General features: G+C 50.2%; 1 protein-coding gene across 1 annotated transcript; it reads right to left on the bottom strand.

Moving 5' to 3' along the window:
• Positions 1-440: 440 nt before the first annotated feature.
• On the bottom strand, positions 441-23,658 carry SSUH2 (ssu-2 homolog). The gene is made up of 12 exons (XM_077115105.1): positions 23,555-23,658; positions 15,741-15,839; positions 15,340-15,421; positions 13,669-13,801; positions 12,362-12,422; positions 11,157-11,281; positions 9,990-10,052; positions 7,957-8,042; positions 6,234-6,326; positions 5,607-5,712; positions 5,126-5,233; positions 441-1,165 (listed from the first exon to the last, which is right to left on the bottom strand). The coding sequence occupies exons 1-12, from the start codon at positions 23,580-23,582 to the stop codon at positions 1,019-1,021; spliced, it is 1,131 nt and encodes a 376-aa protein (XP_076971220.1). The 5' UTR covers positions 23,583-23,658; the 3' UTR covers positions 441-1,018.
• Positions 23,659-26,051: the final 2,393 nt, after the last annotated feature.

The raw sequence follows: 26,051 nt of genomic DNA, 5'->3' as shown, positions 1-26,051 counted from the left end.
TTTTAACGTGAACACTGCCCATCCTAAGTGCATCTGTTTTAACAGCACATACCCAGATGGTTTTCCAAAACTCACACAAGCCTCTGGCATTCAGCCACCTTTGTCCACTAGTCCTACATGATCTAAAGAGCAGTTGCGGTAGGTGTGGACACACTTGAGTGAACTTCTTGCCATCTTGCTATCTGTCCTGAGAGAGCTGCTGCCTTTGTACGTAAGTTTCCTCAGCAAAGGCTTTTGGACTGATCACCCCGGTATGTAGTGCCTTTTTCTTTGGAATCCGAGCAGGGCCCATTGCAGGGGCAGTTTGGGACAGTCCCGTCCCAATAGGGAGTTTGGGAAAGTCCAGTCCTCCCACCCTATTGCTTCTTTAGGGGTGAATTATGCTACTGGTTCAGCTACTATCAACCGCCAGATATGTGGGAGAACCAGAGCTCAGAGGATTTCGGCGCCCTGCCCCACCCCCGCCACTGTGTTACTCTAACCCTCAAGCTTCCAAGTGAAACCGGCATCATGGAGCAGACACACCATCCCTGCCATGCCCTGCCCAAATTCCTTTGCCACTGAATGGGAAACAAAACAAATGGCTGCTTTATGCCTAAGTGCATTCTTTCATGCACGCTACAGGGCACCCAACTCGTGGGTCACTTTAAGCATCTCAGCCATGCTCAGCTCTGCCAGAGGCTCACTCTAGAAGGAGCACACCAGCACACTCAGTCAGGGCACCGGCTTGGAGACAGAGGCGAAGCCCCAGCTACTCAAGTTATTCTTTCATTTGTCTAAAAGGAATGTGGATAGTTGAATTCATGTAGGTTAAATATATGAATGATGGATTCCATCGAAGCATTCGGTAGAGTGTTATGGCTTGGCTGATGAAAAGCTGGTTTCTCTAGAAGGACACACTTTCCAGAGCTTTGTCAAGGATTGTCTAATGTAACTAGAGATGGGTGAATTCAAACACCTTGGTTGTCCCTCGTGGGATGAGGTGAGTGGCAGGCTTCAGGCACAGCCGTGGTTATGGTCAGATGATGGTGCAGCCGCAGCAGACCCGCTCAGGGTAGCCTGCCATGTAGACCTTGTGGTCGGTGCCGTAGATGTAGTAGACAGATGTCTGTCCGTGGTACCAGTAATGAACTTCCGTCAGGGGGATCAGCTCGATGGTCTGGCGCTGAGAAAATAAATGGCCAAGAAAAACTTCAGCGTTCTGTTCAAGTCACTCGTGCAGGTTCAAAATTGTCATGTACCCCAGAGAAACCATGTTCTTTAGTCCTCATTCAATAGTACTGGGTGGGGAACCCTTTTTTATTGTTCCCATGGAGATACGACCCACCCAATTGTGGGTGGGACCTTTGGATTATGTGGCTTCCATGGAGATATGTGGCCACCCATTCAAGTGGGGTCACTTATTGGAGCCCTTTAAGAGGGAACCATTTTGGAGAAAGCTTCAGCGCTGACACAGAGAGACGTTTGGAGATGCACAAAGAAAATGCTCTGGGAAGCCATTTGAAACTAAAAGCCAGAAAAGAAAGCTATCAGATGTTTCATGTGGCCTTGCAGCTGACAGAGAAATCCCAAATGTCATCAGCCCTCTCCTGAGTCCAGGTATCTTTTCCTGGATGCCTTAGTTTGGATATTTTATGGCCTTAGAAACAAACTTATTATTTAATAAATTTCCTTATTAAAAGCCAACCCATTTCTGGGATATTACATTCTGGCAGTCTTAACAAACTAAAACAGCACCCTTCCACTCAAGAACCTTCAGCAGTGCCTGAGATAAAGTCCAGGCTCTGAAGACAGCATTCAAGACCCCGTACAATGAGGTTCCTATGTGCCTTTCTGAATGTATCTCCTATTCAGCCCTTCCCAGGCCCTAAACTCTGGCCAAAATGACTTTCAGCCACCATCTGACTCTATTATCACCAAGTGAGGTGAGGGTATTTGCAGGGACACCTGAGGATGCATGTAAAGCCACCAGGCAGGCACGACGTATTCCAGGAGTCTTGGTTTTCAGATGGAGGGGAAAGGTGGAGGATAAAGTCATTTACATTAAAGCAATCATGGAGATCTTAAGAAGTGAGTTTAAAATTTTGAATTAAATTTTAAGATTAAACATTGACTCCAATGAAATTTCAGTTTTGGGGTGGGGCTGTTTGAAGCTATTTTTCCAGGCTCTTCTCTCCTCCCTACCCATGCCCTGGTTTTTAGTAAACCTCTTTTGAGAAAATCTCTTTCTCAAATGTCCCCTTCCTCTTACAAATGGGGAAATGGAAGCACAAGGACTCATGAATTTCAGGTTTGAGAGACAATCTATGTCAAGCACCATATCCTCACCATAGCTGTATCCATGCAATACTCGAATCAGCCTCTTCCTAAAAGCCTGAATAAGAAGCAGGACTCCTCCCTCCTGACATCCTGCTTCTAAATTCCCTCAAGCTCCTGGCCCCTTCTCTGGGGGGTGACTCTACAACTCTACAACTTCCTAAACTCTGGGGCCCGAAACGTACCACCTTAGAACACCACCTCCATCAGCTCTTTGGGTTGTTTTGCTCAACTGCGTGGTTGACCTGGGAATGTGACTCCTAATAATTTAAGCTAAGCCTCCCTGGGGACTCACTGAGGACAGGCTCTGTCAAAACCCCAGTGTCCCATACCAGCTGCTCTCCTATTCTGGATTCAGATTGGGGATCCCAAACCCAGGGAAGTGGATTGATTGGCTCAGGCTTGGACCACCCTTGCTTGCAGGAAGTTCTCCCCTCCTTATGGAAAGGGCTCTGCTGAATGATTCAGAGGCCCCATCCCAGGGAAAGGGAAAAACGGGCCGAGGAGGAGAGCTAGTCATCCTGGCTCCCTCAGGAACTCTCTCTACAGCACAAAAATGGCCTGGCAATTCTCCCCACCCCTCAAGGAGAAGAGGGCAGCAGGGTTGAGGTGGGGGATGCTAGAAGCAGGCCCCCTGCTCTACTAGAAGAAGAGCTGAGGGTCAGCATGGCATCTCCTGCTACTCAGGAGGAGGGGGGTCACAGTCAGCATGTGGTCTTGGGCTACTCCATTTCTCTCGGCCTCAGTCTCCTTATCTGGGAAATGGGGATAATTTCTATTCCAGAGAGCATGGAGACAGCCAAATGAGATAAGTGAGATGAAGTTTTTTTCCTCTGCCAGAAACCACATTGGGATGATAATTTTGGAAACAAAAGATCTTGAAATTCTGGCAAGAAGGACCTCAAATGGGAACCAACATCACAGCTGAAGGCCTGGACAGGGAGTCACGACCACTCTTGCCTCCAGGTCTTTCCACTTGGCTCAAATGGAACAGCAACTCTACCCCCAGCCCACACCACCCACCTCCACCTGTTTCTGGTGCAAAAGGTCTGCAAGTTTGAGACCACAATCGGTCAAGACATCAGTAGCCACCCAGAGGTTCTCTCATCTCTGACTGTCTCCCTCTTTGCACACCGTGACCACATCCCTGGAAGGAACAGATTCCAGGTCTGTGAAGTGCTCGCCGTGGGGGAGCACAAGGTGATGGCGGCCGTGCCCACACGATTGGACCGTTTGCCAGTTTCTCAACCATAAAAGAAACAGCAACATGAATCTCTACCTCCTGGTCAAAGACCAGAGGCCAATTTAGACACGCGATGCACAGGAGTGCCCTCTCCTCCCATTACATTCCCTTCGAAAGAAAAACGCACCTTTGTCCCCCGGCTCACCCTTCCCAGCTCCAGGATTCACATTGTCCAAGACGTGAGGATGTGGTGGAGGGAGGTCCCCAGAGACCCGAGTCCTAGTCCTGCGCCTGCCTCCCGCCCACGGCCTCCCCCGCCCACTGAGGGGCCATTGGCAGGTCACTGCCCCGAGGCTGTGAGAAAAGGACTCAAAGGCGACTCAGATTGTCAGCAGCAGAACTAAATGAGCCCCAGGATAACCAAGAGGGTCTACAACCTGCTAAAACCATTTCTTCACCCTGAACAATGTTTTTTCACCATTTTTCCCATTCCCAGAGTAGACACCTGCACCCGTGGGGGCGCCGAGTGTGACCAAGCCACGGGGCGATCCGGGCTGTAAGAGCTAGCTCCCTTAGACGTCATTCTGGGCCCTGCGGCGGGCACTGTCCACACATCCAGGGTCCCCCAGCCCTGCTGCTAACCCCCAGCCCCAGCGTCTATGGGTGTTGCCCACAGCTCAACCTTCTTCAGGGGACTGCCCTCGGGATACGGTGTGCATGTCCCAGATAGAGGGCAAAAAGTGCTTGGGAGATTGCACCGGTGATCGGATGGTGACGTACAAACCCCAGCTCCCTTCATCCGGGCGGACCGCCACTGAGGGAGGACAAGCTCCGGAGCTGCCCACGGGACCAGGTGCAGGCTGGGGCGTCACCCGCACTCACGCCCTTGCTAGGCTTCTCCCTGCAGCCTTACTGATTTCTCCTGGGAGCCCTTCCTTCATAAAGCGACTCGCACGTAAATCCTCATCTCAGAGCCCAGCTCAAGGTCCAACCAACCTCCTTCATCTTACAGACTATTGGAGAATGAGGTCCCAGGAGGGGCTCAAAACCACTAGTGGGTGCCAGAGCTGGGGAGCAGCTGTTAATAGACTATCCTGGCACCATCTGTCCTGCGGGCTGGGGAGATGCCCTGGCCCGGGGTGGGGGTTGGGGGGCAGGACACCTGAAAGCCAGCCCTGCCCCGGATCCTGGGATCTCCAGCCATCCAAATACCAAGAGTCAGGAATCAAAATCACACCATGTCATACTCGTGCTTGAAACCCTTTGATAGCTTTGTTGCTCTCAGAATAAAAACCCAAACCTCTGGTCCTGCCCAGTGCTCCCCTCTGCCCTCTGGCCATGCTGGCCTCAGGGCAGCCCCTCCTCTTCCTGCGCGCCCTTGCCCTGGAGTCTCCTCTCCTCTCTTGCTCATCCTTTAACCGTGGCATGCTCAGGCAAGAGCAGTCCATTCCCTTGTCTCCTCCTTTATATGACAAGATGAAAAATGACCCGGGAGCCCTGGAGGGTCCCCCCACCCCACAGTCACAGGCCAATCCCAGAAGGGTCAGAGGCTGAAGGAGGTGGCACCAGTATCAGGGTCCCCCACCCCAAAGCACCACCCACCCACCCCCACCCCGGCCAGCTCACCTGCTGCAGGATGCGGGCGCAGGAGGCCAGGGCTGCACTGTGCTGGGCGACAGCCCTCTGGGAGGCCAGGGAGACCTCCTGCAGGGGGAAGCCCACGATGGGGTACACCTGGGGGAGAGAGAGGCGCTCCAGGGAAGCCGCCCAGCGCCTTGGGCCCCCTGAGTCTCAGCACCAGGAGCCCTGAGGCCACTGAGGCTGGCTCTGGACTGGAAGGAAGGCGGGGAGAGGGGAGCAGGTGAGGGGAGGGAGGAGGAAGAGAGGAGGGAGAAGGGAAGAGGGTGGCTGGGGAGGGAGGAAGGGTGAGCATATGAACCGCAAGAGAAGACGTGGTCCCAGCAGCCGCATTCCTACTCGGAAGCTCAGCTCCCACCCAGCCTGCCATTTTTGCAGACATAAACTGCACCCCCACCCCACCTCCTCTGGACTGGAGGGAAGGAGGGGCCCAGCTTCTTGTGCTCCTGGTCTTCAAAGCCTTCCTCACCATCAGGTTTTCATCCTTGAAGAGGTTTTCTCCTTTGGCTTTAGCAAGGAGCTCCCCAGGGCAGTTCAGCTGGTGCTCAGACACAAACTCAAACAGGTGGTTCTTCCTGGAAGCAGCGAGGATGGGGCAGGGACACGAAGAGCAAATGGCTTTGGGATGGGGAGCACCTGAACTTGAGGGCTTGGGTTCTTACTGGAGGGGCCTCGGGAGAGTTCCTTAGCCTTTCTGAGCCTCCTCTGAAAGAGCTGGGTGCTATGACCTCATTTTACCCTCACCCGTGAAGCACCTAGCAGGAGGGTGCCTGGCACGCAGGAAGCCCTTAATGCATGGAAGCCTTATGCTTCCCTGGGAATTCAGGAGGACGAAGTGACTCCATTCCCACAAGGGAGGCTCAGTTGTTGAGTACATGCTGCACTAGAAAGTGGTGGTGCTGGCAGAATTTGAACTCAGGTCCTTCTATTCCACAGCCCCCCTGCCACCCACCACCCCAGGATGCCTCTTTCTTGGGGGTTTCCCCTCACCCCAGGTAGCCCTTTTCTCCCAGCAAGTCCCTCGGCTGTGAATGCCCCAATCCAAGGAAACCAGCCCAGGCCAACCCCACCCCAGAACTGAGATGCTGCCATGTACCAGGTGATGATGAGCTGGATGAAATGCAGCAGCTTCTTCTCCCCTTTGCACGTGGTGCAGGTCTTGTTTCCCCTCCCTGAGCACGTGCTGCACCTGAGAGGGCATGTCAACCCACTCAGATGCAATTCACAGTTCGCCCCTCCCTACCCCATATCCTTCCTTCTAGAGAAATCCTATAGCAGGCAAGATTGTTTTCACCTGCCCATCATCTAGTCCTCCTGATAACAGTGCCTCAGCTTCCCTTTGGAGACCCTCCTTCTCCGACCCAGCCTCGATGGTCCCTGGGCTTGTCCCCAGCCCTGCTAAAGACAGGCTCATGGCCTTGGCCTGACCTCTGACACAGTGATGGACTCAGAGATGGGCACATGACCCACGTAAGTGCAGTGCTATGCAATGCCAGGATTTCTGTTGGAACTCTCATGAAAAGGCCATCCTTTTATACTGGGGTTACTAAGCCTAGAGCTGATGGTTGTCTCCCCTGCCCCAACAAAGGATAAGACTGCCTAAAAATGAAAGCAACACCCAAAAAAAAGCAAAATGAAGGGTACAGACAGATCCCTAGTGACATTAAGCACCTGGATCTAGCTGGGCCTGAAAGCCATCTCTGAAAAATACCTATGGACTTTTCCAGTTACATGAACCTATAAATTTACTTTTTTCACCAAAGTCAGTTTTAAGTGGACTTCTTTCATTTGCAAATGAAAGAAACCTGAGTTTCTTTCCAAATCCTAAGACCTTTTTCACCAATGACAGGTGGAAGGTACAATCAAAGCTTTATCATCTGGCTTGTAAAACATGAACATAATTAACAGCACTGAAGCTAACTACTGAATGTGGTTAAAAGGGGAAATGTTTGGTTGCATATATAGTAACAGAATAAAAAATGTTTAAAAACCCTTGGAATTGCACAACACAAAGTGAATCTAAAGTTAAACCATAAACTGAGGTTAATAGTACAATTATAAAAATGTGCTTTCATCAATTGTAACAAATATTCCACACTCGTGCAACATGTTAATAGTAGGATGATATATGGGACTCCTGTACTTTATGCATGAGTGTCTGTAAACCACAACTTGTCTAAAAAAGAATATTTTTATTTTTTTTAAAGGACGGCCTGGGACTCAGTGAGTCAAAGGTATTTAACGCAACTTTGAATATTTTCACTCCTCACACCTTATGGTTTCCTATTTCCCTTTAAAGATTTATAAACCCATGAAAGGGTGTGATTTACAAAATGCCAGCATCCCACTGTTAGCAAAATCCTGTGAACAGAGATGGAACTTTGTTTAGCCAATCAACAAACACCCCTGGACTCCTCCTCTCTTTCAGGCCCTGCTATGAGTTGTAAATAAGGGTTTTCCCAGGACCAGATCCTCAGAAAGCTGTCTCACCTTTTGGTGGGTGGCCATCAGTTGCCCCTCCACCACACCCCATGTTGGCAGAAGGAGCCCTCCCCTCCTCAAATCCCTTTTCCCGGTTCTCATCTTCCCCGAGGGGCCCCCATATTGCTGGATGGGTCCCAGTCTTATCCAGAGACACAGGGCATCCTTTTTACCCCTGTGCCCTCCCATTCATTCTACAAATGGGTTTGCTTGGCATCTACTATGCGTGTGCTCCAGGGGCCTGGCCCTGCTGGTCTTCCAGATAGGCAGAGAAATGGAAAATAGGAAAGCAAGTTCACGGGGTAAGTGCAGCCACATGCTGGGGCCGCCCCTCCTACCTCCTCCGGCCAGACCCGGAGCACACCTGGCACCGCCGCAGCTTCTTGGCTTTGCGCTTGGCTCCGCTGCAGGAGGAGCACCTCACCTGCAAAAATGCCACGGCTCAGCCCGGGCACAGGGGCCAAGGGCAACCAGAGACCTGGGCTCACATCCCAGCCTGGTGACCTTGGGCTGGGAGGGCCAGACGTGGTAGTATCTTTGCAGCCTTCTTGCTTGTGGCTTTCTAAGACCCCTGTTTCTGCTGAGGCATCAGCCTCTCCTGCCTCTTCCATATTCCCACAGCCCCCATGACCAAGCAGCTGTGGGGAGAGGGAGCTGGGATAGGAGAAAAGTAGCTCCTTGAAAATCCCATCCCCTCAGAGGTGGTCTGGGTCAAGTTCCCATAGATGATTGGAGGTGAGCACCAGAGACATTCCAGAAAAGCCTGAGAGGGGAGGAAGAGCAACAGGGGACGGAGGAAGGAACGAAGACTGCGTGGGGCCCTGGGAGGCCACGAGGAGGCAAATGGCACGGGTGAGGACACTGGAGGAAAGGAGAAGACAGGCAAAGGACCTACATGTGGCGCTGAATGGGTGGGGGAGTGAGTGGGTGGCTAGCAGAAGGGCAGCAGGCAGACAGGAGGATGGAGGAAGACTCGATTGAGAGTGGCAAGTGGTCATTATATGTTCAAAGAATTTTAGGTTCACATGGGGAAGGCAAGAACAAGTGAGAAGTTTTGTCTTACTCCTTGGAGTGATTTATAGACTGAAGGGGTCTGAAAAGAAGGGGATGACACATGAGCACAGTTTTCTGTTGTCTATTTTGTCTCTCAAAGCCCCTCTGTTATCAGTTGAATTGCATCCCTCAGATAGGTTGAAGCTCTAATTTCCAGTACCTCAGGATATGGCTTGGAAAGAGGTTCATTACAGATGGAATTAGGCAAGTTGAGGTGTGATGGTTGGGTTCATGTGTCACCTTGGCCAGGTGATTGTGCCCAGCTGTCTGGTCAAGCAAGCACTGGACTAACCATTGCTGCAAGGACATTTCGTGGCTAGTAAAGTAGCCTTCTGGTTTATTAACTCATCAGCATGTTGATTGCATCCATGCTGATTACATCTGCAGTCAGTCAAATGGAGTGTCCTTCACAATTAGTGATGTTTAATCGAATCAGCTAAAGGGCTTCAAAGGAGAAGTCAGATGAGAGACTCTCTACTTCAGCCAGCCACCCTCTCCTGGGGGATTCATTTAGACCTTCATTGGAGCTGTCAGCTTGCAGCCTGCCTTATGGACTTTGGATTTGTGCATCCCCACAGTTGCATGAGATGCCTGTATAAAATCTTATGTTTACAGGTATCTCCTGTTGGTTCTCTTTCACTACAGAACTTGACTAATACATGAGGTCTTGCTGGAGTGGGGTGGGCCCTCAAGCCAATGTGACAGATATCCTTATAAGAAGAGGAGAGGAGATGGCCATGAGTGGAGAAGAGGCAGGTGAATCTACAAGCCAAAGAACTGCTGGGGCCACCAGAAACCAAAGAGGCCTGAGAGGTCTTCCCTAGAAACATTAGGGAGCATAGCCCTGCCACAGCTCAATGTCAGACTCCTAGCCAGATGATGTCTATGGGACAATACATTTGTATTGTTTTAAGCCATGCAGTTGGTAGGATTTTGTTATGACAGTCTCGGGAAACCAAGACAGGCCCTCTGAACCTGACCGTCACAGCACCCACCACTCTGTAACCCCAGGTCTTAGTCTTCTTACAAGGACTAGACCAAATGGGGACTCAGTTAATACTTGTAGAGAGAGAGGAGAAAAGGGGTGAAAAAATAAGAACCCTAACTCTCAAACAGAAAGGGTCCTGAGAGAAATCCATGACCACAGTGGAGATAATTTTACAGATGGGAAAGTGGAGGCCCAGAAAGGGAGGGTGATTTGCCTGAGGTCACCCTACTAGTGAGAGAAGCCCCGTCCCCAGCCCAGCCCTTCCTACTCATGCCCCCCTCCTCGCACACCATCGCCAACTTCCCAGAGCTCCCCCCTTGCACCACTCACCATGCCCGCCCCATGGCAGCCTCTGCACTTGTGTCGTCCACGTCCATGACATTTGTGGCATTCCTGAAAGTAAAATGTTCCCCCTGGATCTAGACTCCCCAAATCCAGCAATTCCTGATTTCCCCACCAGCCCACCCCCATGATGTCACCATCCCAGATAGAGGGCCACTGTTCAGAGTGGTGGGGTCGGAAGATGGCACAGGGCAGAGAATGGCCATTCCCAGTGTGGCTGGGATTCCAAAGGCCTCAAACGCTGCGCTTAGAAGATGAGCTGTTAGCACGGGTTCTGTTCTGCCTAGTCCCTCACAGACGAGGATGCGTGGAAGGTGAGATGTGTTCTTGGAATCCTAAGTCCAAACCCACGCTATAGTTTGCTACCAGGCTAAATCGCAGAGGCGAATGGCATTTGCCCATTACACAGCTAATGTGGCCTTTCAGTTTAAAAGCCATACAATCATGGATACAGCATTTGTGTGAAAAGTAAGGAGCTAGCTGTTTGCATTTAATCCCCGAACCAGATAGCATCTCTACCCTTGAAGAAGGAATGGAATGCATTTTCTTGATCTCTTGAAGTCCCTTCATCTTATATCTCCATGAAAACTCATCGAGTGAAATTATATTCTTGAATCAAGTTTTCAAGTGAAAACAAGGCAGGAAATTAGAGGAGGAAGTAATATGAAATATCTGGGCCATGTTTTTGTAGTATACTAGGTTTGCCTCACTTCAAGACGTAATCTTTTTTCTGTAAAACAGGATGTCACCTTCTGCTTCCCTACTGATTTCCACAATAAAACTTAACAAAGCTTTTACTGTATTTCGTATCAATTCCATTCAGCATTTCAGCTGTTTACAGTCAGGCAAAAAAAAAAAAGTAAAAGGCCCTTAAATGGTCTAGGAATGTGAGCACTCACTATTTTAAAGCTGATGACAGACTTGTAAATGGAATAATCCTTTGGCTACAAGAACACCATTTCCTGATTTGCATATTTTGCAAACCCACATTCCATACACTAAGCTTTCTTGAAGTCAGGTTTATTTATAGCCAAGGAATGAACACAAGTCTGGATTTGGGCATCCTTTTTAAAAGGACAGGAAACATCAGTGCCTGGAAAGTCAGCTCAGAGAGAAGGGCAATATTCCAAACAGCCATTGTGATGATCCCATTACCTTGACCAGTGATGAATGAGGAACCTGAAACTTCCTGGTGTCTTCCTGAAACATCAGTGGAACCTGGACGTTGATGTCCCAGAGCCTGGGAGAGGTCCCTCTCTCAGGTCCATCTACAGAGTGGTCTGACACCAAAAGGGATCATTGCAAGAATATCAAAGAGCAGCAAGAATAAGCTTTCATTCATTCAACAAATATTACTGAGCCTTCCCTTGATGCAGAGCTCCAGGCAAAATGCTGGGCCCACACATTGAGCAGATGAGACCCCTTGGAATCCATGGTTAAGCACCGAAACTTTGGAGTTAAGCAACGTTTGGTTAACAGCCACTTCCTAGCTGTGTCACCCCAGGCAAGTTACTTAACCTCTCTGACTTCAGTTCTCTCATCTCTAAAATGGGGATAGTGGTGATATCTACCAAATAAGACAGTAGTAAAGATTAAATAGAATACTACATATAAAATGCTTAGCCCAAGGATTGAGATGTATTCAGAGGTTATTAAGCAAAACTATCATCATCGTCATCAACCATCCCCATCTCCATGCCTGTGACCTCCTTCCCCTTTCTCCTCCTTGGGCCCAGCATGTATGCCACATACATGGTAGGATAAGTGCTATTGACAATAGTTGCATAAAGGGCTCTGAAAATTCTGAATACTGACCAATTCTAGTGGGGAAGGGGGAAGAAATCCTGAAAGGCTTCATGAAAGAGAGGACACATAAGCTGAGCCTTTAGGGATAAGCAGAGTGACACAGAAGAGAAAAGGGGTAGGCACAGGGCTTTCCAAACAGAAAGAACCTTAAGCCCCTGACGACAACAGCCCTCGTGGGTTCAGTAGAGGGTGAACCAGGTACTGGGGTCCTATAAACTTAGAGAGGGGTAGCGGGTGGCAGGAGATGGGCAGATGTCAAAGCAAACCCTCTGCCTTTTACAATCTCACCCTAAGTGGCAGCACCAGCTTGCAGCCAATGACAAATGCCGGACATTTTCAGGACCTTTTGCAAACATCTTCCTGGACAAGAAGCATTCAGCCAAGGTCTGCACTGGAGAGCCTCTACGATGAAAGCCCATCCTCTCATTTTACAGGGGAGCCAGTTTGCCAAGAGCGTCTTATGCAAGGTCAGTGGTTGAACCCAGTCCTGATATGTTCTACCAGCCTCTTCCATATTTGGTCGCAAGTAAACTGATTGCAGGCAATTCACTTACTAGTAAAAGGTTCAAATGTCCACTCAGTGATCCTGGATTCACTAAAGGTCTCTAGCCGATACTATAGAGAGAAAAAACAGCATGTTCACACGTGCCCTTTGTGAAGACAGCATTATACAGAAAGGTGGCATTCTCACCTGCCCAGGCTCTGGGGGAAACCGAAAATTCACATGCGTGGAATCTTGGGGATACTTAGAATAATCTGCAACAGCAATTTCTGCTCCAGATGCCAGGACCTCATGGCAGCCCCAGGAAATCTTCCTTAAGAGGGTCCAAGAGGAGCAATTGCAATTCCCCATTTCCTTACACCGAGAAATGTTCTACAAGGCAAGTTGTGCAGCAGTGATTTCCCTTGGACTGTTGGAGGCTCCTGGAACCCAATGCTCCGTGGGACTCGACATCGAGGAATTTATGTGCCTGACCTACAGGTCCTCCCTGATCCTCAGCCACAGAATCACAGAATCAGAAGGTATCTTGGACATCAATTGGCTTCTCATTTTATATGGGAGGAAAATGAAGCACAGAGAGGTCAATTGATGTACCTGAAGCCACACAGCTATACAGTGGCCTCTTGCTCCAGGTGCTTGCTCTAACCACAAGACCTGTGAGGCTTGTCTGGTTTCTGTGTGACCGTGTGCTGATCAGAGAGTGGCTGTGTCTCTGACAATGGGTAAACGTGGCCTTGAAGGCTGCCTTCTGCCCTGTCCATGGAAGCACCCACTGTGGTCTGCATGCCAGACTAGGATTTCCCTGTGTGAAGCCACTGGGGTTGAACAGGTGACTTAGAGGAGGTGCAGGGAGCTGGGAACTCAGGGGCAGGTAGGTTGGAAGCGTAGGATCAAAGGGGCCTTTTGCATCCCAGCCCTCAAAGGAGTGGTTTAGTCTTGGTTTAAGGACTGGAGGTTTGGAGTGAGCAAACCTGAATCTGAATCACAGCTCTGTCACTTCCCAGCTGCACGTTCTCGGGCAAGTAAGATCACCTGTCTCAACTGCCGATTCCTCCTCCATAAACTGACAACAATTCCTACCCGAGTCATGAGGCTGTGATACGACACATGTCACATGCTTACCACGATGCCTAGCGCACCCAAGCTTTACCACCAATAACTAATAATCACACTCATTTTTGCTTTTACTCACAGCTGTGGACCAGAGAACCTGCAAAAGGGCCCTCAAGCTCGCGACCGTTCCCACCCAGGACTCCTCTCGCGAGCCTGACATCACACACACCATCTGCCCTGCAAGCCCCAAAGCCGAGCCCTCCCCCAGCCCCAGCCCCAGCCCCCGAGGCGGGCCAGGCCCCTCACCCTGCAGAGGCTCTGCTGCTTCAGCTCCCGGATGATGAGGTCACCGGCGGCCACGCGGCCGTAGCAGCACTTGGAGTTCACGAAGCCAAGCAGGGCCTCGCGGGCCACCTCCTCCGTCACCACTGGGTGCCGGCTGTGGACCGAGCAGAGAGGCAGGGGGCTGGGAGGGCCGGCGGGCTCATCCACTCCAGCCCCTCAACCACACCGACGGGAAACTGAGGCCCAGAGAAGGGAAGGGTGGGGTCCACCCAGAGGAGGGCATCCCTGCCAAGGGAAGGGCGTGGTCTGACAGCCAGGGAGGGAGAGTGGCAGGTGTTTCTAGAGGACAACGAAACCACTTTAGTTTGAAGGGTGGAGCCCGGGAGAAAAGCCGATGGGATCTCAGAACTTGAGAAAAACATAGAGATGAAGTGTGCCATTTTACAGAAGAGGAAAACTGAGGGCCGGAGAGCCCATCCCACAGCCAGACGGAGGCAGAGTCAGGCTACACCAAGTTCCTGACTTCTCAGAGCCCCAGGCCCGGGAGCAGCGGAAGGCGGAGGCAGGCAGAGCCCCCGTGGGCCGGGCTGTGGGTGCGGCCGTTGTGGGGAGGCAGTGGCCAGCCCGTCCTGAACCCCTTCTCCAGATGCTCCCACTCCTCTTGGAAAACTCCTCTCCCCTGAGGCCCTTCCCGCCCCAACACCCCCAGGAAGAAGGACCCTTCTTCTTCGTCGCATCTTCCTATATTTTTCCAACAGCCTGAGTTATCTAATCCCAACTCCGAACTGTGAGACCCTCTCCTTCACCCTTGAGCCACTAACTCCCCCTGGGCCTGGCGCCCCCACGGTGCTCTGTGCACACGCTCAGGGAGGGAGGATGGCAGCGGCCGAACTGGCAGGGGCGACCCCACGGCCCGGAAGGTGGGCAGCCAGGAAGGAGAGTGGGCAGGGGTCCGGGCGGCTGCAGGGCCAGGAACCTCCAGGAGACCCCTCCAAGGCAGACAAGGCCGCCCCCCTGAGAGGCTGAACAGGGAAAGGGGCAATTCCACTTCTCTCTGCACAGAGCTTCCCGGAAAGTCCCCGTCTCTGCCCCAGATCCTCTCAAAAAAAGTCAGGGATGGGCTTCTCCAGAGACTCAACACTAGAGGGTGACAAACTTTTCCTGCAGAGGGCCAGAGAGTATTTTGGGGGGAGGCATGGACAGGGTCTGAGAATCAAACCCAGGTCCCCGACATGGCAGGCGAAAATTCTGCCACTGAGCCATCGTTGTACTGCCCCAGATAGTATTTAGGCTTCACGCTCGTATAGTCTCGGTCTCAACTACCCAACTCGGCCCTGATAGCATGAGAGAGGCCATACACAATACCGAAGCAATGAGTGGCTGGGTTCCAATAAAACTATTTGCAAATACGGGTGATAGGCTAGGATGGGCCCACAGGTCACAGACTGGAACCCCTGGTCTAGACTGTGGTTTTTAACCCTAGCTTGGCATCCGAACAACCTGAAGAGCTTAGCAAAATACAGCCTCCCAGGCCCCACCCCAGGTGCCCCAAGTCGAGGGTATCTGGAGTGTGGTACAGTCCCCAGGGGGCACAGACGCACTGTCAGGGTTGATGCAAGTTACCCAAGGACAGCTCTCAGGGCCCAAGGTTGGCGTGCAGAAGACGCACGGAGTCAACGGAGCGCAACTCACCTCTGTTCCAGGAACGAGGACCAGGATCTCGGCTCCTGGGGCCTTCTCAGGGCCTCTGAAGGTGTGAAGAATACCTGCCCTGCTGGACAGGAGGGCCGGAGTTAGGACCTCGACAGACCAACTCCCAGGGACAGATGTTAGTGGAGAGGGGAGGGAAGGAAAAGCAAGTTGCTGAAGCAAGCGTGTATGGCCCTAATGCTGGTGCCTTGTCCCTCCCCTTGCCACGCAACCACATGACAAGGGCAGCCCAAAGCCAGAAGGAGCTTCCCCTCCCACCCAGGTGCCCCCCCACCCCACCCAGGGCAGCTGTCCCGGCACTGGCCTGTTCCAGAGATATCCGTCCCCAACAAGCAGCATGAGCCCCAGGAAGGGGCCTCAGGAACCAAGACCTGTAGACTTACTGCCCCCTTGAAGAAGATGGTCACAGCTCAGGCGTCTCTCCAGGAGCTCAGCTGGGGGTGCCAGAAGACCTCCAGACTCAGAGCTGAAGTCCATCACACCTGTGGGAAGACCAGATGTCCATAAGCCTTTGGGAAGGGAGTCCAGAGTAGATAAGGATGAACAACAGGCTGAAAAATGAGGATGGAATGGATTATTAAAAACCTCACAGTTTAAGCCAGCCACACTCTGTTGTCATGGATATAGAAAGCATATCTGCAAGGAGAGGTGACAAAAAATATTAATGATGCAGCCCCACTTACTGAGCACCTACTCTGTGCCGGTGAGCATGATAGGTGATTTCTAAGCATCACCACATTCTACGGTTCTAGGAAAGAATACCGTGGTGAATTAAAGTCAGCCATACCTTCTCTGATTCTCCTCGTCTAGAAGTGGGTCTATGAACTCTCACCTTGAATCTGGGCAGGCTTGTGACTATTTCAGCCACGAGAATACTGTGGAAGCATCTAAGAGACTGACAGCTTCTACTTGCCTCTCGGATCACTTACTTGCTCTTGAGCCCTGAGCCACCATGTAAGAAGACATGAAGAGGCTCTAAAACCACATGGAGAGGGGCCCAACCAAACCCAGCCTTCCAGTCAACCCTCCCAAGCAGCAGAAGTATGGATGAAGTCGTCTGAATCCCCAGACCAGACCAACCACCTGCTCAATACTCCTGAGTCACCCTAACTGATGCCACATGAAGCAGAAGAATCACCCAGCTGAGTCCTGCTCAAATTCCTAACCCACAAAAGTGTGCGATACAATAGTTCTGGTTTTAAGCCACTGAGGTGATGGGCAGGAACTCCCAGAAGGACTGGCCAAGAGGTTCTTGGAGTTATGCCACCTGTTAGCCTGAGTCCCCAAAGCCCTTCCTCCTCAGTCTCCTTCCTTCTCTCTCTTCACAAGTGTCAGACTTGCACAATTGTCTGAAGACTTTTCCTATCTCCCGATCCCTCGTCCCTTTTTACCTTCACTTGTTTCTTACCCCCCACCCCCCAAAATCTCTTGCCCATCTAATGCTGTGGTAGTTAGATTCAGTTGTCAACTTGGCCAGGTAAAGGCACCTAATTCTGTTGCTGTGGACATGAGCCAATGGTACATGAACCTCATCTGTTGTTAATTACATCTGCAGTTGGCTAGGAGGCGGGCCTGCTGCAATGAATGATGTTTGATTTAATTGCCTGGTGCTTAAATGAGAGAGCTCAACGCAGCACAGCCCAAGCAGCTCAGCATACCTCATCTCAGCATTCACAGCTCAGCCAAGGCGTTTGGAAATGCAGAAAGAAATCACCCCAGGGAAAGTTGTTGGAACCCAGAGGCCTGGAGAGAAGGCCAGCAGAGATCACCCTGTTCCTTCCTGCATAAGAAAGAACCTCAGTGGAAAGTTAGCTGCCTTTCCTCTGAAGAACTAATGAAATAAATCCCCTTTTATTAAAAGCCAATCCATCTCTGGTGTGTTGCATTCTGGCAGCTAGCAAACTAGAACAACTGCCAAAGGGTGTCTCCTTCTCACATGTCTCAAATGATGCACTAACACTGTCTCCATTTTACCAATGAGGGAACTGAGGCTGAGGACCACAGCAGCCAGGGAGTGATGGAGCTGCCTTCAAACTGCACATTGCCTGACTCCAAGGCTCACGTACTTTTCAAATACTTTTCATGAGGCAAAGCCCTACGGAACACTCACTCCCTAGAGATCTCTCTTAAAACCCCATCGTGACCTGTCAGGCTGTGACCTAGTCGTGTGTGATTCTGAATGACAAGGAGGAAAGTGTGAGCGCCAGCCCCTTAGAGGCATGTGACAGCTCACCAAGCAGTTCCCACATCTGCTGCTTTGGCCCACCCTTCTCCCAGTCCTGGGGTCTCAAAGGCACTTCTGGCCCCACTTTGCATGAGGAGCTTGGGGCTCGGAGAGGTGACTCCAAGATCCCTAGATCATGTCGTGGAGGAATTAGAAACAGGAAAATTGCTCCTTGGTCCTATTGTAGCCCACCAGGCCTCCCCTCAAACCCATCCCCACAACCACTTGTGCCAGGGGACAAGAATCCCTTGACTCTGTCTTTCTGATGCCTAAACTGATTACAGGCCTTTAGAAGGAGGACTGTTAAACAGTTGGTGAAAGGGGGATTCTTTGGGCATCCAGCCAGCAGCACACACAGACTTCAAGCAGAATCCCCTTATCTCCCAGACACCCCCCTCCTTTGCATCTCTTTAAAGCCTCCAGCTCTTCACCTCCACCAAAATAAAAATAATATGCCCTGTCTTTTCAAATGTAATAAAAACAAAGCACAGAAGAATAGGTCGTTATCATTCTAAATTAGAGTAATCCAGGCTGATCTGGAAAGGGGAGAGGCCTGGGTTCTTGGTATTGTTTTGCTTCTAATGAATTTAGTCTGGGAGGGTCAGCAAACCTTTTCTGTAAAGAATATTTTAGGCTTTGCAGGCAGGTGGTCTCTGTCTCAATCACTCACTCCGCCACTGCAACATGCCAGCAGCCATAAAGGACACACAATTGAATGAGCACGGCTTTGTTCCCCCAAAAATACACTCACAAAAACAGGTGGCAGGTCGGATTTGGCCTGTGAGTGGTCTCTGACCCACTCCTGACCTGCACACTCAACTGGGTGGGCCGGAGAGTGGGGGTCAGGAAAGCAAAGGCTGGAACATGAACCTCTCTGGGGCCAGCGTCCATGCACTTTCACCCATTGCAATGTGCCCGAGCCCAGTCACCAGAGCGACAGACGGAGGTTAGGACTGGATGGCAGCCAGGGTGGCTGGAGTCCGGGTCCCCAGAAGGCAGAGTGGTTAAGAGCAGGGGCTCTGACCCACCGGAGCTCGAGCCCTGGCTTTCTGCCATGTAGCACAAGAGACCAGGCAAGTTCAAATCCTTGCAGAGCTCAGATCCCCCGTCCGTGAAGCTGGGTGAAGGCTATCCGCGGCCCCTTCAGGAGACAGCCTGTGCGGTCCTCAGCCCCAGGGCTGACTAATTAAAAAATGCTGGTGGGGGGGGGGCGGGGGCAGGCCACAGTGGCTCAGCAGGCAGAGTGCTCACCTGCCGATCCAGAGACCCGGGTTCGATTCCCGGTGCCTGCCTATGCAAAAAAGAAAAAGAAAAAATGCTCAGGAAATGCCTTGAGCCCGAGGACAGTGGGTCTTTTTCTTTGGGTTGCCTTAAACCGCAATATCCCTTTGCTAAAGAGACAATGTGAAAATGTTGACGGTAGAAAGAAAGGCCATCCCTACCCCTTCCCCGGGTTGGGCACTCCCTCCCCCCCGCCCAGACGCTCCAGGTCTCCTGGGCCATCCATGTGTCTGACGTGCCGCCAGCTCCCAGTGGCCACCAAACAAAAGGGGCAGGAAGAGGGAAAGAATGAGAGGGGGGGAAACGCACGGCCTCATCCATCAAGTGGGAGCCACCCTGACCTCTCGGGGCTTTTGCAATTCATCAAGGCTAAATTAATCTCACCATTATGTTAGGTACAAAAATAAAGCCCTCGAAGCTGAGCTCCAGGAGGCCGCGTCATTTCCTGTGCAGAGCTGGACGTCCCTGGGTATTGTGCGAGGCCGGTCGTGGGGCCCATTTACCGGGACCACCGGCCAAGCCACGGTTTCTGTGGTATCGGGGACGAGTGTCAGGGCAGCCAACCAGCGGGGCCACCCCCCCCGCACACACACCGCCTCCGTGGCTCATGGCCACTTCCGGGCCTCGTGACAACCGCTGTCATCCGCATCTCACGGAAGAGCAAAACGAGGCCCCGAGACCTGCCTTTGCGCCACTAGGTCACACCTTAGCAGCAGAGAAAGAAACCGAAGTTGGCGCACGGATCCTGACTCCCAGGCTCACGCGCTTTCTACTTGGCTGTTTTCTCCTCAGCTGGACACCCTACTGCCCTGAGTAAATGGCATCGGACGGCGGTGGAGAAAATGGCACAGAAGTCACCAGGGTGACGTTCCTACTCTCCAGCCAAAAGCTATTTTTATTTTGCATAGAAGGAAATGTTTCTCGTGGGGAAAGGTGCAATTGGTGGGTAGCCCCTTTAACTTTCTCTTTTTAAAATGCTATTCCCTTTATTTCTCAGACGGTAAAAGGAATCCACCTGCTTTGCCCTTGACTCCAGACGAATCCATTGCCACCTCACTTTGGTTGTTTTTGTCTTCCTCAGCAGGCCTGAGGGCACCTTGTGGCAGGGCTCCCTTTACTGCATCCTAACAAAGGGTGAGCATACAGAGGGTGAGCATACAGCGGACACACACAAACGTCAGATACATAAAGCACCTAATAGGGTGGGCATACAGTTATCCTGGGTGGGGGGGGCCCACTTCACTTTTTAGGGCTCAGTGAGCACAGTCACTGAGGGGGAACAATGAGGCAACAGGTAGGGGAGGACTCCGTAAAAGGGAGTCCCTGGGGTCGTTGCTGAGCCGTAATAGGACTTATTAAAGCATTTTATTTTTTACGCACTATCCAAAGGAGACACTATGTCTCTCCACTAGGGGTTTCTTGGCTCACCCCCCTCCTTCCAGAGATGAGGCAGCCTTCAGGAAAGACTGGGTGGGAACTGAGTGCTAGGGCCGCTCCGGCATGGAAACCCAGCCTTCCTGGTGGCTTCTTCTCCATCCTGAAAGATGTGTGGGGAAACTCACATGCTTCCCCATCTGTCACTCAGGGATGCGGCAGCCGGGCCTCCACCTGGCGAGGCTGGCATCCGTTCTCATCAAGATGCCATGATGGCTTCAGATCCAGTCCCCCAGCCCTGGCTCGGAGTTGGGGGTAAAGGGAGCCCTTTAAGGAGTGATGAGTCCTCTGGGAGCAGCACGGAGCTGGCTGCTGAGGGCAGGTGTGAGGCCCATGTCCTCAGCTGTGTGTCACTGATGGTTACAGAGCCACAGCCTCAGATTCAGGCTCTCAACAGTGACCCAGCCCCCCCAGGGACCAATGCCAACCCCCCCCCCCCAGAGAAGTCACCTCCCAAGATTGCCAAGGGTTCCAGTTTCAGGCAATCTTGAAGAGGCTCCTGCCTCTTCAAGGGGGTTTCAGTCTGGAATAAAAGAAGTCATATTGTGTGGCCGTGTGATCATGAAAACCCTGTGGCTGTCACTCCCTTGATCCAGGGTATGGGCAAATGAGTAAAAAAATAAGGACAAATAAATAAATAATAGGAGGGAATAAGGGGGCATGGGATGTCTTGGGTGTTCTTTTTCATTTTTATTTTCATTTTTATCCTCCCATGTATTTTTTGGAGCGATGAAAATGTTCCAAGTTGATTGTGGTGAGGATTGCACGAGACGTCGAAGACTACTGATTATTGATTGTACGCTTTGGATGATTATATCGTGTGCGAACATCTCAATAAAATTGCATTGAAAAAATAAAAAAGAAAGCAAGAAAGATGTCATATTACTAGAGATATAGTGTTCAAAATAAAGGAGGGCTTTTTCTTCTTTCTGCTCTGTGCTGGGACATTCCACTCTAAAAAAAGTGTGATTGAAACCACATTACAGCTGGAACCATTGAAAAGGCCTGGTGAAGCTGGAGAAGAGACGACTCTGAAGGGCTCTTTCCACAGGGAACAGACACATGCTGAGTAGCCTTGAGAGGCAGAGTCAAGACCATAGAGTAGAAACTCCAGGAGAAGCGATGTCAACGGAAGGTCAAAAAGAACTTCCGACAATCTCGGCTGCAGAGGGAGGTCTGGCTCCTCACTGGGGAGGGTGGGTCCATCATGGGGAGCACCGCCTGGGTCAGGGGCTGCCAGAAGCATCCCAGCCTGGGGCAGTGGTGGCGCTCAAGGCGTCCCAGGGGCCCTCCATGTGGACACCACATCCCAGAATGTCCCCATCCACTCCTACTTGGGTCACCAACTGTGTCTTTGGGACGCACCCTCTCTGTTGGTGGAAGATTTCCTGTGTCTGAAACTGCCCACATCATAAACCCAAAAACTAAGGGAACATCAACTTGGGGACAGGAACAGTCAACCAGGTAAAGTGGGCCACCATCTCTCAGCTAAGAGGGCACATTTAAACTACCTGAGTCTCCTACCAGGCTCCCTTTCTGACACTTGCAGAAAAAAGGACGTGGTTTCAGATTTCATCAATTTAGTCTCTGAAAACTTTTCTGGACAATACCATACCTAGCAATAGATTCCAAAGTGCTGAACTGATGTCCGATTTTATTTAAAAACAGCATTTAGGGTGACCCTATGACATAATTAGAGATTTTAGAAATTAAAAAAAAAAAGATTTCACTTTGCTCTCAACTTACTTACCAAAAGGCTTACCAAAAGGCATGCCAAAACAGAAGCATTATAGATAATAATATTTTCCATTAATAGCAGTACATTCTAAAACTCTGGGGGATGTAATCTGATCATTTTCTGGAGTCAAAACTTATTCCCTGCTTACTCTGGGCTGGGTGATGTATCAGGCACTTTATGTCCCATCAGTAGTGTACCCACCCTGCAAGCTGACACAATCTCTATTTTTATTGAGGAAACTAAAGCTCAGAGAGGTTAAGTGGCTTCAGAAGTTAGGAGGTAGAGCTTGGATGTGAATCCAGACCTGCTCTCGTCCAGTGTGAATGGACAGTGGTGTCAAGACAGATGATCACGTTACAATTTTACTAGAAGCTTATTAGAAGAAAACTATGGACACACACAATTTCCGGCGTATCAGAGATCACGTTAGTTCCTCATCAAACACATGCTAAAAGATCTCCCCCATTTGGTCTCCAATTCAATATGAAAAAAAAAAGAGTCCCACAAAATTTGAATTCAGCTCTCTCTAAAAGAAGCACAGATTCGTTTTACATTCTCCTTGAGCTCTGAAACTCAGAACTTTAAGATACCAAAATTAAAGACAATAAAGAATGTTGGGCCTATGAGAGAATGTCAAGGGCATAAAGACAGTGGCTGTGAAACTGTGAAGCTGCGTTAGTGTCACAGGCTTCTCTGGGATTCCGTGAGAACTGTGGTCTGCCATTACTCACACCCCACCCCCTCAAAAAAGCACATTCATACCACATTTTGCCCTCACTTTCACGGTCCTCAAATAAAGAACTCCTGATCTAATTCCCTTTTATAAATGGGGAAATTGAGGCTCAGAGAGGTTAAGTGACTTGCCCAAGATCACACAGCCAATCCACAGCAGAGCAGGACTTTAACCCCAGCCTCCCCACTCCACCACATCACCCTTTCCAAATCCACGGTAAAAATTTCTTTTTTTTTTTTAGACATGACACATTTTTCCTAAAATACCATTTCCTTCTTCACAGTTTTAAATAGTCCTCAGATTCCATTGTATTTCTGTCCTAATCATGACAGGATGGGGTCACCCAGGCTATGTTTTGTGAGTGCTAATGAATGCACTGCTCTCGGCTAAAGAAAGACCACGAGTTAAAGACCTTTCACATTTCTTTAAAATTAACCTCATTTAAGAACTGAAGGCAGCTGTGAGTGAAATAAGTATCCTGATGCTCATAGCTTACGTTTTGGCTGGGGTGGGGATGGTCAAGTAGAGAAAAGAAGGAAAAAGAGCACGAGACCGGCAGCTTGGAAGGCGCAGCAGTGTTAGGGAGAAAAGGACCTCATCTTCAGCGTCCATCCCTCCCCATTGCCCAGAGGCACATAATGAGAGAACAGGCTGCAAGTGCGCTTTACACCCTGGAGGAAGGAAGGAAGGGAATGCTTTCTGCAGCACAGACGAGGCCCTAAATCAGTATTTTGGGCAGATGGAAGATTCCCCCGCAGTGCCCCACGCCCATCTGTGCAGTACTTACTGTCATCGCAGCTGACACCCCTGTCCATGGTGCAACGTCCAGACGAGGAGGCGTCTGCCCTGCTAGTGGGTTTGGGCTGCCCAAGACCTGGGAGCCCACCCTCAGGCCCCTCCCAGAATGGCGGGCCCTTTGTCACTTGATTTGAATACAACAGAGGGAAACATTCAGGGTGAAGTGCGGTGTCAATGCCAGTGGCTGCTCTGGACCCAAGCAGGGAGGGTTCCCGGAGCTCCTGCTTCCAAGGCCCTTCCATTTCCAGGCTCCTGCTGGTTGCCTGCAGTCTCCTGGGTCCTCAGGCACCCCTACTGGGAGGGATGGGGGGACGACACTATTTCCATGCCCACTTTTCTGAGCTGAGATTCAAACACTCAACTGTCTGCTCCTCCAGTCTAAGACCTGGACCACTGGGCTATACTGCCCATCTGTAGGGGGAAAGCCTCTAAATATTGTGGGGTGGGGGTTGGGCAAGAGGATACAGAAAAATCCAACAGCCTCATGTAACTCATAGACATAAAATGTAGAATATTGGTTCCCAGGAGAGAGAACGATGCTGAAGGATGGAGAGTGGTTGCTTAATATGTGCAGAATGTTTATCCAGGTTGAACTTAAATGCTTGGGAATGGATGGAGGTGATGGTTGCATGTCATTGTGAGAATGATTCACAGTGCTGATGGGGTGGGAGCGGATGGAAAGCGGAAGGTCAGAGTCATGTATGTCGCCAGGAGGGGAGTTGGAGGTCAAAACACGGGACTGTATAACAGGGTGAATCTTATGGCGAACAATGTCTGTGATTAATTGTACAAATAAAAAATACATATTTCATGAACTAGAACAAATGTATGACACTATTACAAGGAGCTAATTAGACAGTGGTACATGGGGAAGATAACACCTATTGCAAACTATGGACTATAGTTAACAGTAATATCTTAATAATCTTTCATCAACAGTAACAAATGTACCACACCAACACTACAGGTCAATAATGGGGGGATGGGGGGAGGGGGGAAAAGTATCAGAAACTAAGAATTGCATAATGAAGAAAGGAATCAGTCTAGCAAGGGGATGTAATTATTATGGATATGTACATATCTCCCCCCAAAAAAAAGCCTCAAAATATGTTAAGTAAAAGCTGTTAGAGCTGAAAGAGAAATAGAAAAATCCACAATAATTGTTGGTGAATTCAGCCCTTAACTCCACTACAATTGTTAAAACTCCCAGAGAGAAAATGACCAAATAGACAGAAGATCTGGACAACATAAGCAGCCAACAGGATTTAACAGACATATGTAGAAAATTAGTCCCAAACAAACAGAGTAGATATTTTTTAACTGCTTGGAATATTCAACAAAACAGACAACAACTAGGCACTTTTAAAACACTTCAACAATTTTAAAATAATGAAATCATAAGAGTGGTGTTCTCTGACCATAATGGAATCAAATTAGAAATCACTCGCTGAAGGAAAACAGGGAAATCTCTAAATATGTGGAAATTAAATGATCCCCTTTTAAATAATCCATGGATCAAAGAAGGCATCTCAAAGGAAATAAAAATAATAATAATAATGGGGTGGGAATAGAGGGATGATAAGGGGTATGGGAGGATTTGGATTTTATTTTTTACTTTCTTTTCTGGAATAATGAAAATGTTCTAAAATTGATCCTGTGGATGTACCCACAAACATGAGATGATACTGTGAGCCAGCGATTATATACTTCAGATGGTGTGAGTGGTGTGTGAATATACCTCAATAAAACTGCATTCAGAAAATTCAGTAGCCCCAAGGAGGTCACCTCCCCAAGGGATGGAGAAGATATGGGTCCCCAGACTGAATGGGACCTCTGAGGCCTTGTCTATCAGCCTTCCACTTCACTGGGGAGGAAGCAAGGCTTGGGTCCTGAGACCATTCCCCAAAGCCACACTGCACAGCCTGGGCAGAGCAGCTCCCTGTCCAGCCTCCGTGGGCCTCGACTCTCACCACACCAGCCCAGTGCCCTGAGGAAACATCCCAGGATTTTTTTAAAGTCTTTCTCTGAAGCCTGTTGCATCAGGGCTGATACACTTTCAACCCCAACCTTGGAAGATCAGGTCTCCTCTGGATGAGTCTAAATGATTAGTCACTTGGTGGTGGAAGCTGAGAGCTTGTGAGCTGGTCCCTGAGGCTTTAGTGATGTCATCCACTCCACTGGGTCTTTAGAAATGACCCCTCCACATCTGGGCCTGAAGTTCTCTCTCTGGCCAGGACAGTCTTGTTTCACTGGGCAAACCAAGAACCCTGGGCCTTGGCTTGCCCAGCCCAGCAGTATGCAGGGGTGTGCCTTAATCTACTTCAACAAAGGCTGGGGATTGGATTCACCCAGGGAAACACTGGGCCCGCTCTGCTAGCATCCTGAAAAAGTCTGCCTTAGATAGACATGCTGCACACAAAGACTGGCTCCAAGGGGTCCCCCCAAGTACTTTCATTTTCTCTCGATTGCTTTCATCCTCATTAACT

The sequence above is a fragment of the Tamandua tetradactyla genome, chromosome 9, assembly GCF_023851605.1.
Source record: "Tamandua tetradactyla isolate mTamTet1 chromosome 9, mTamTet1.pri, whole genome shotgun sequence".
NCBI classification, from domain to species: domain Eukaryota; kingdom Metazoa; phylum Chordata; class Mammalia; order Pilosa; family Myrmecophagidae; genus Tamandua; species Tamandua tetradactyla.
Note: the sequence above shows the minus strand (reverse complement) of the source record. Positions and strands in the feature narration are given on the sequence as shown.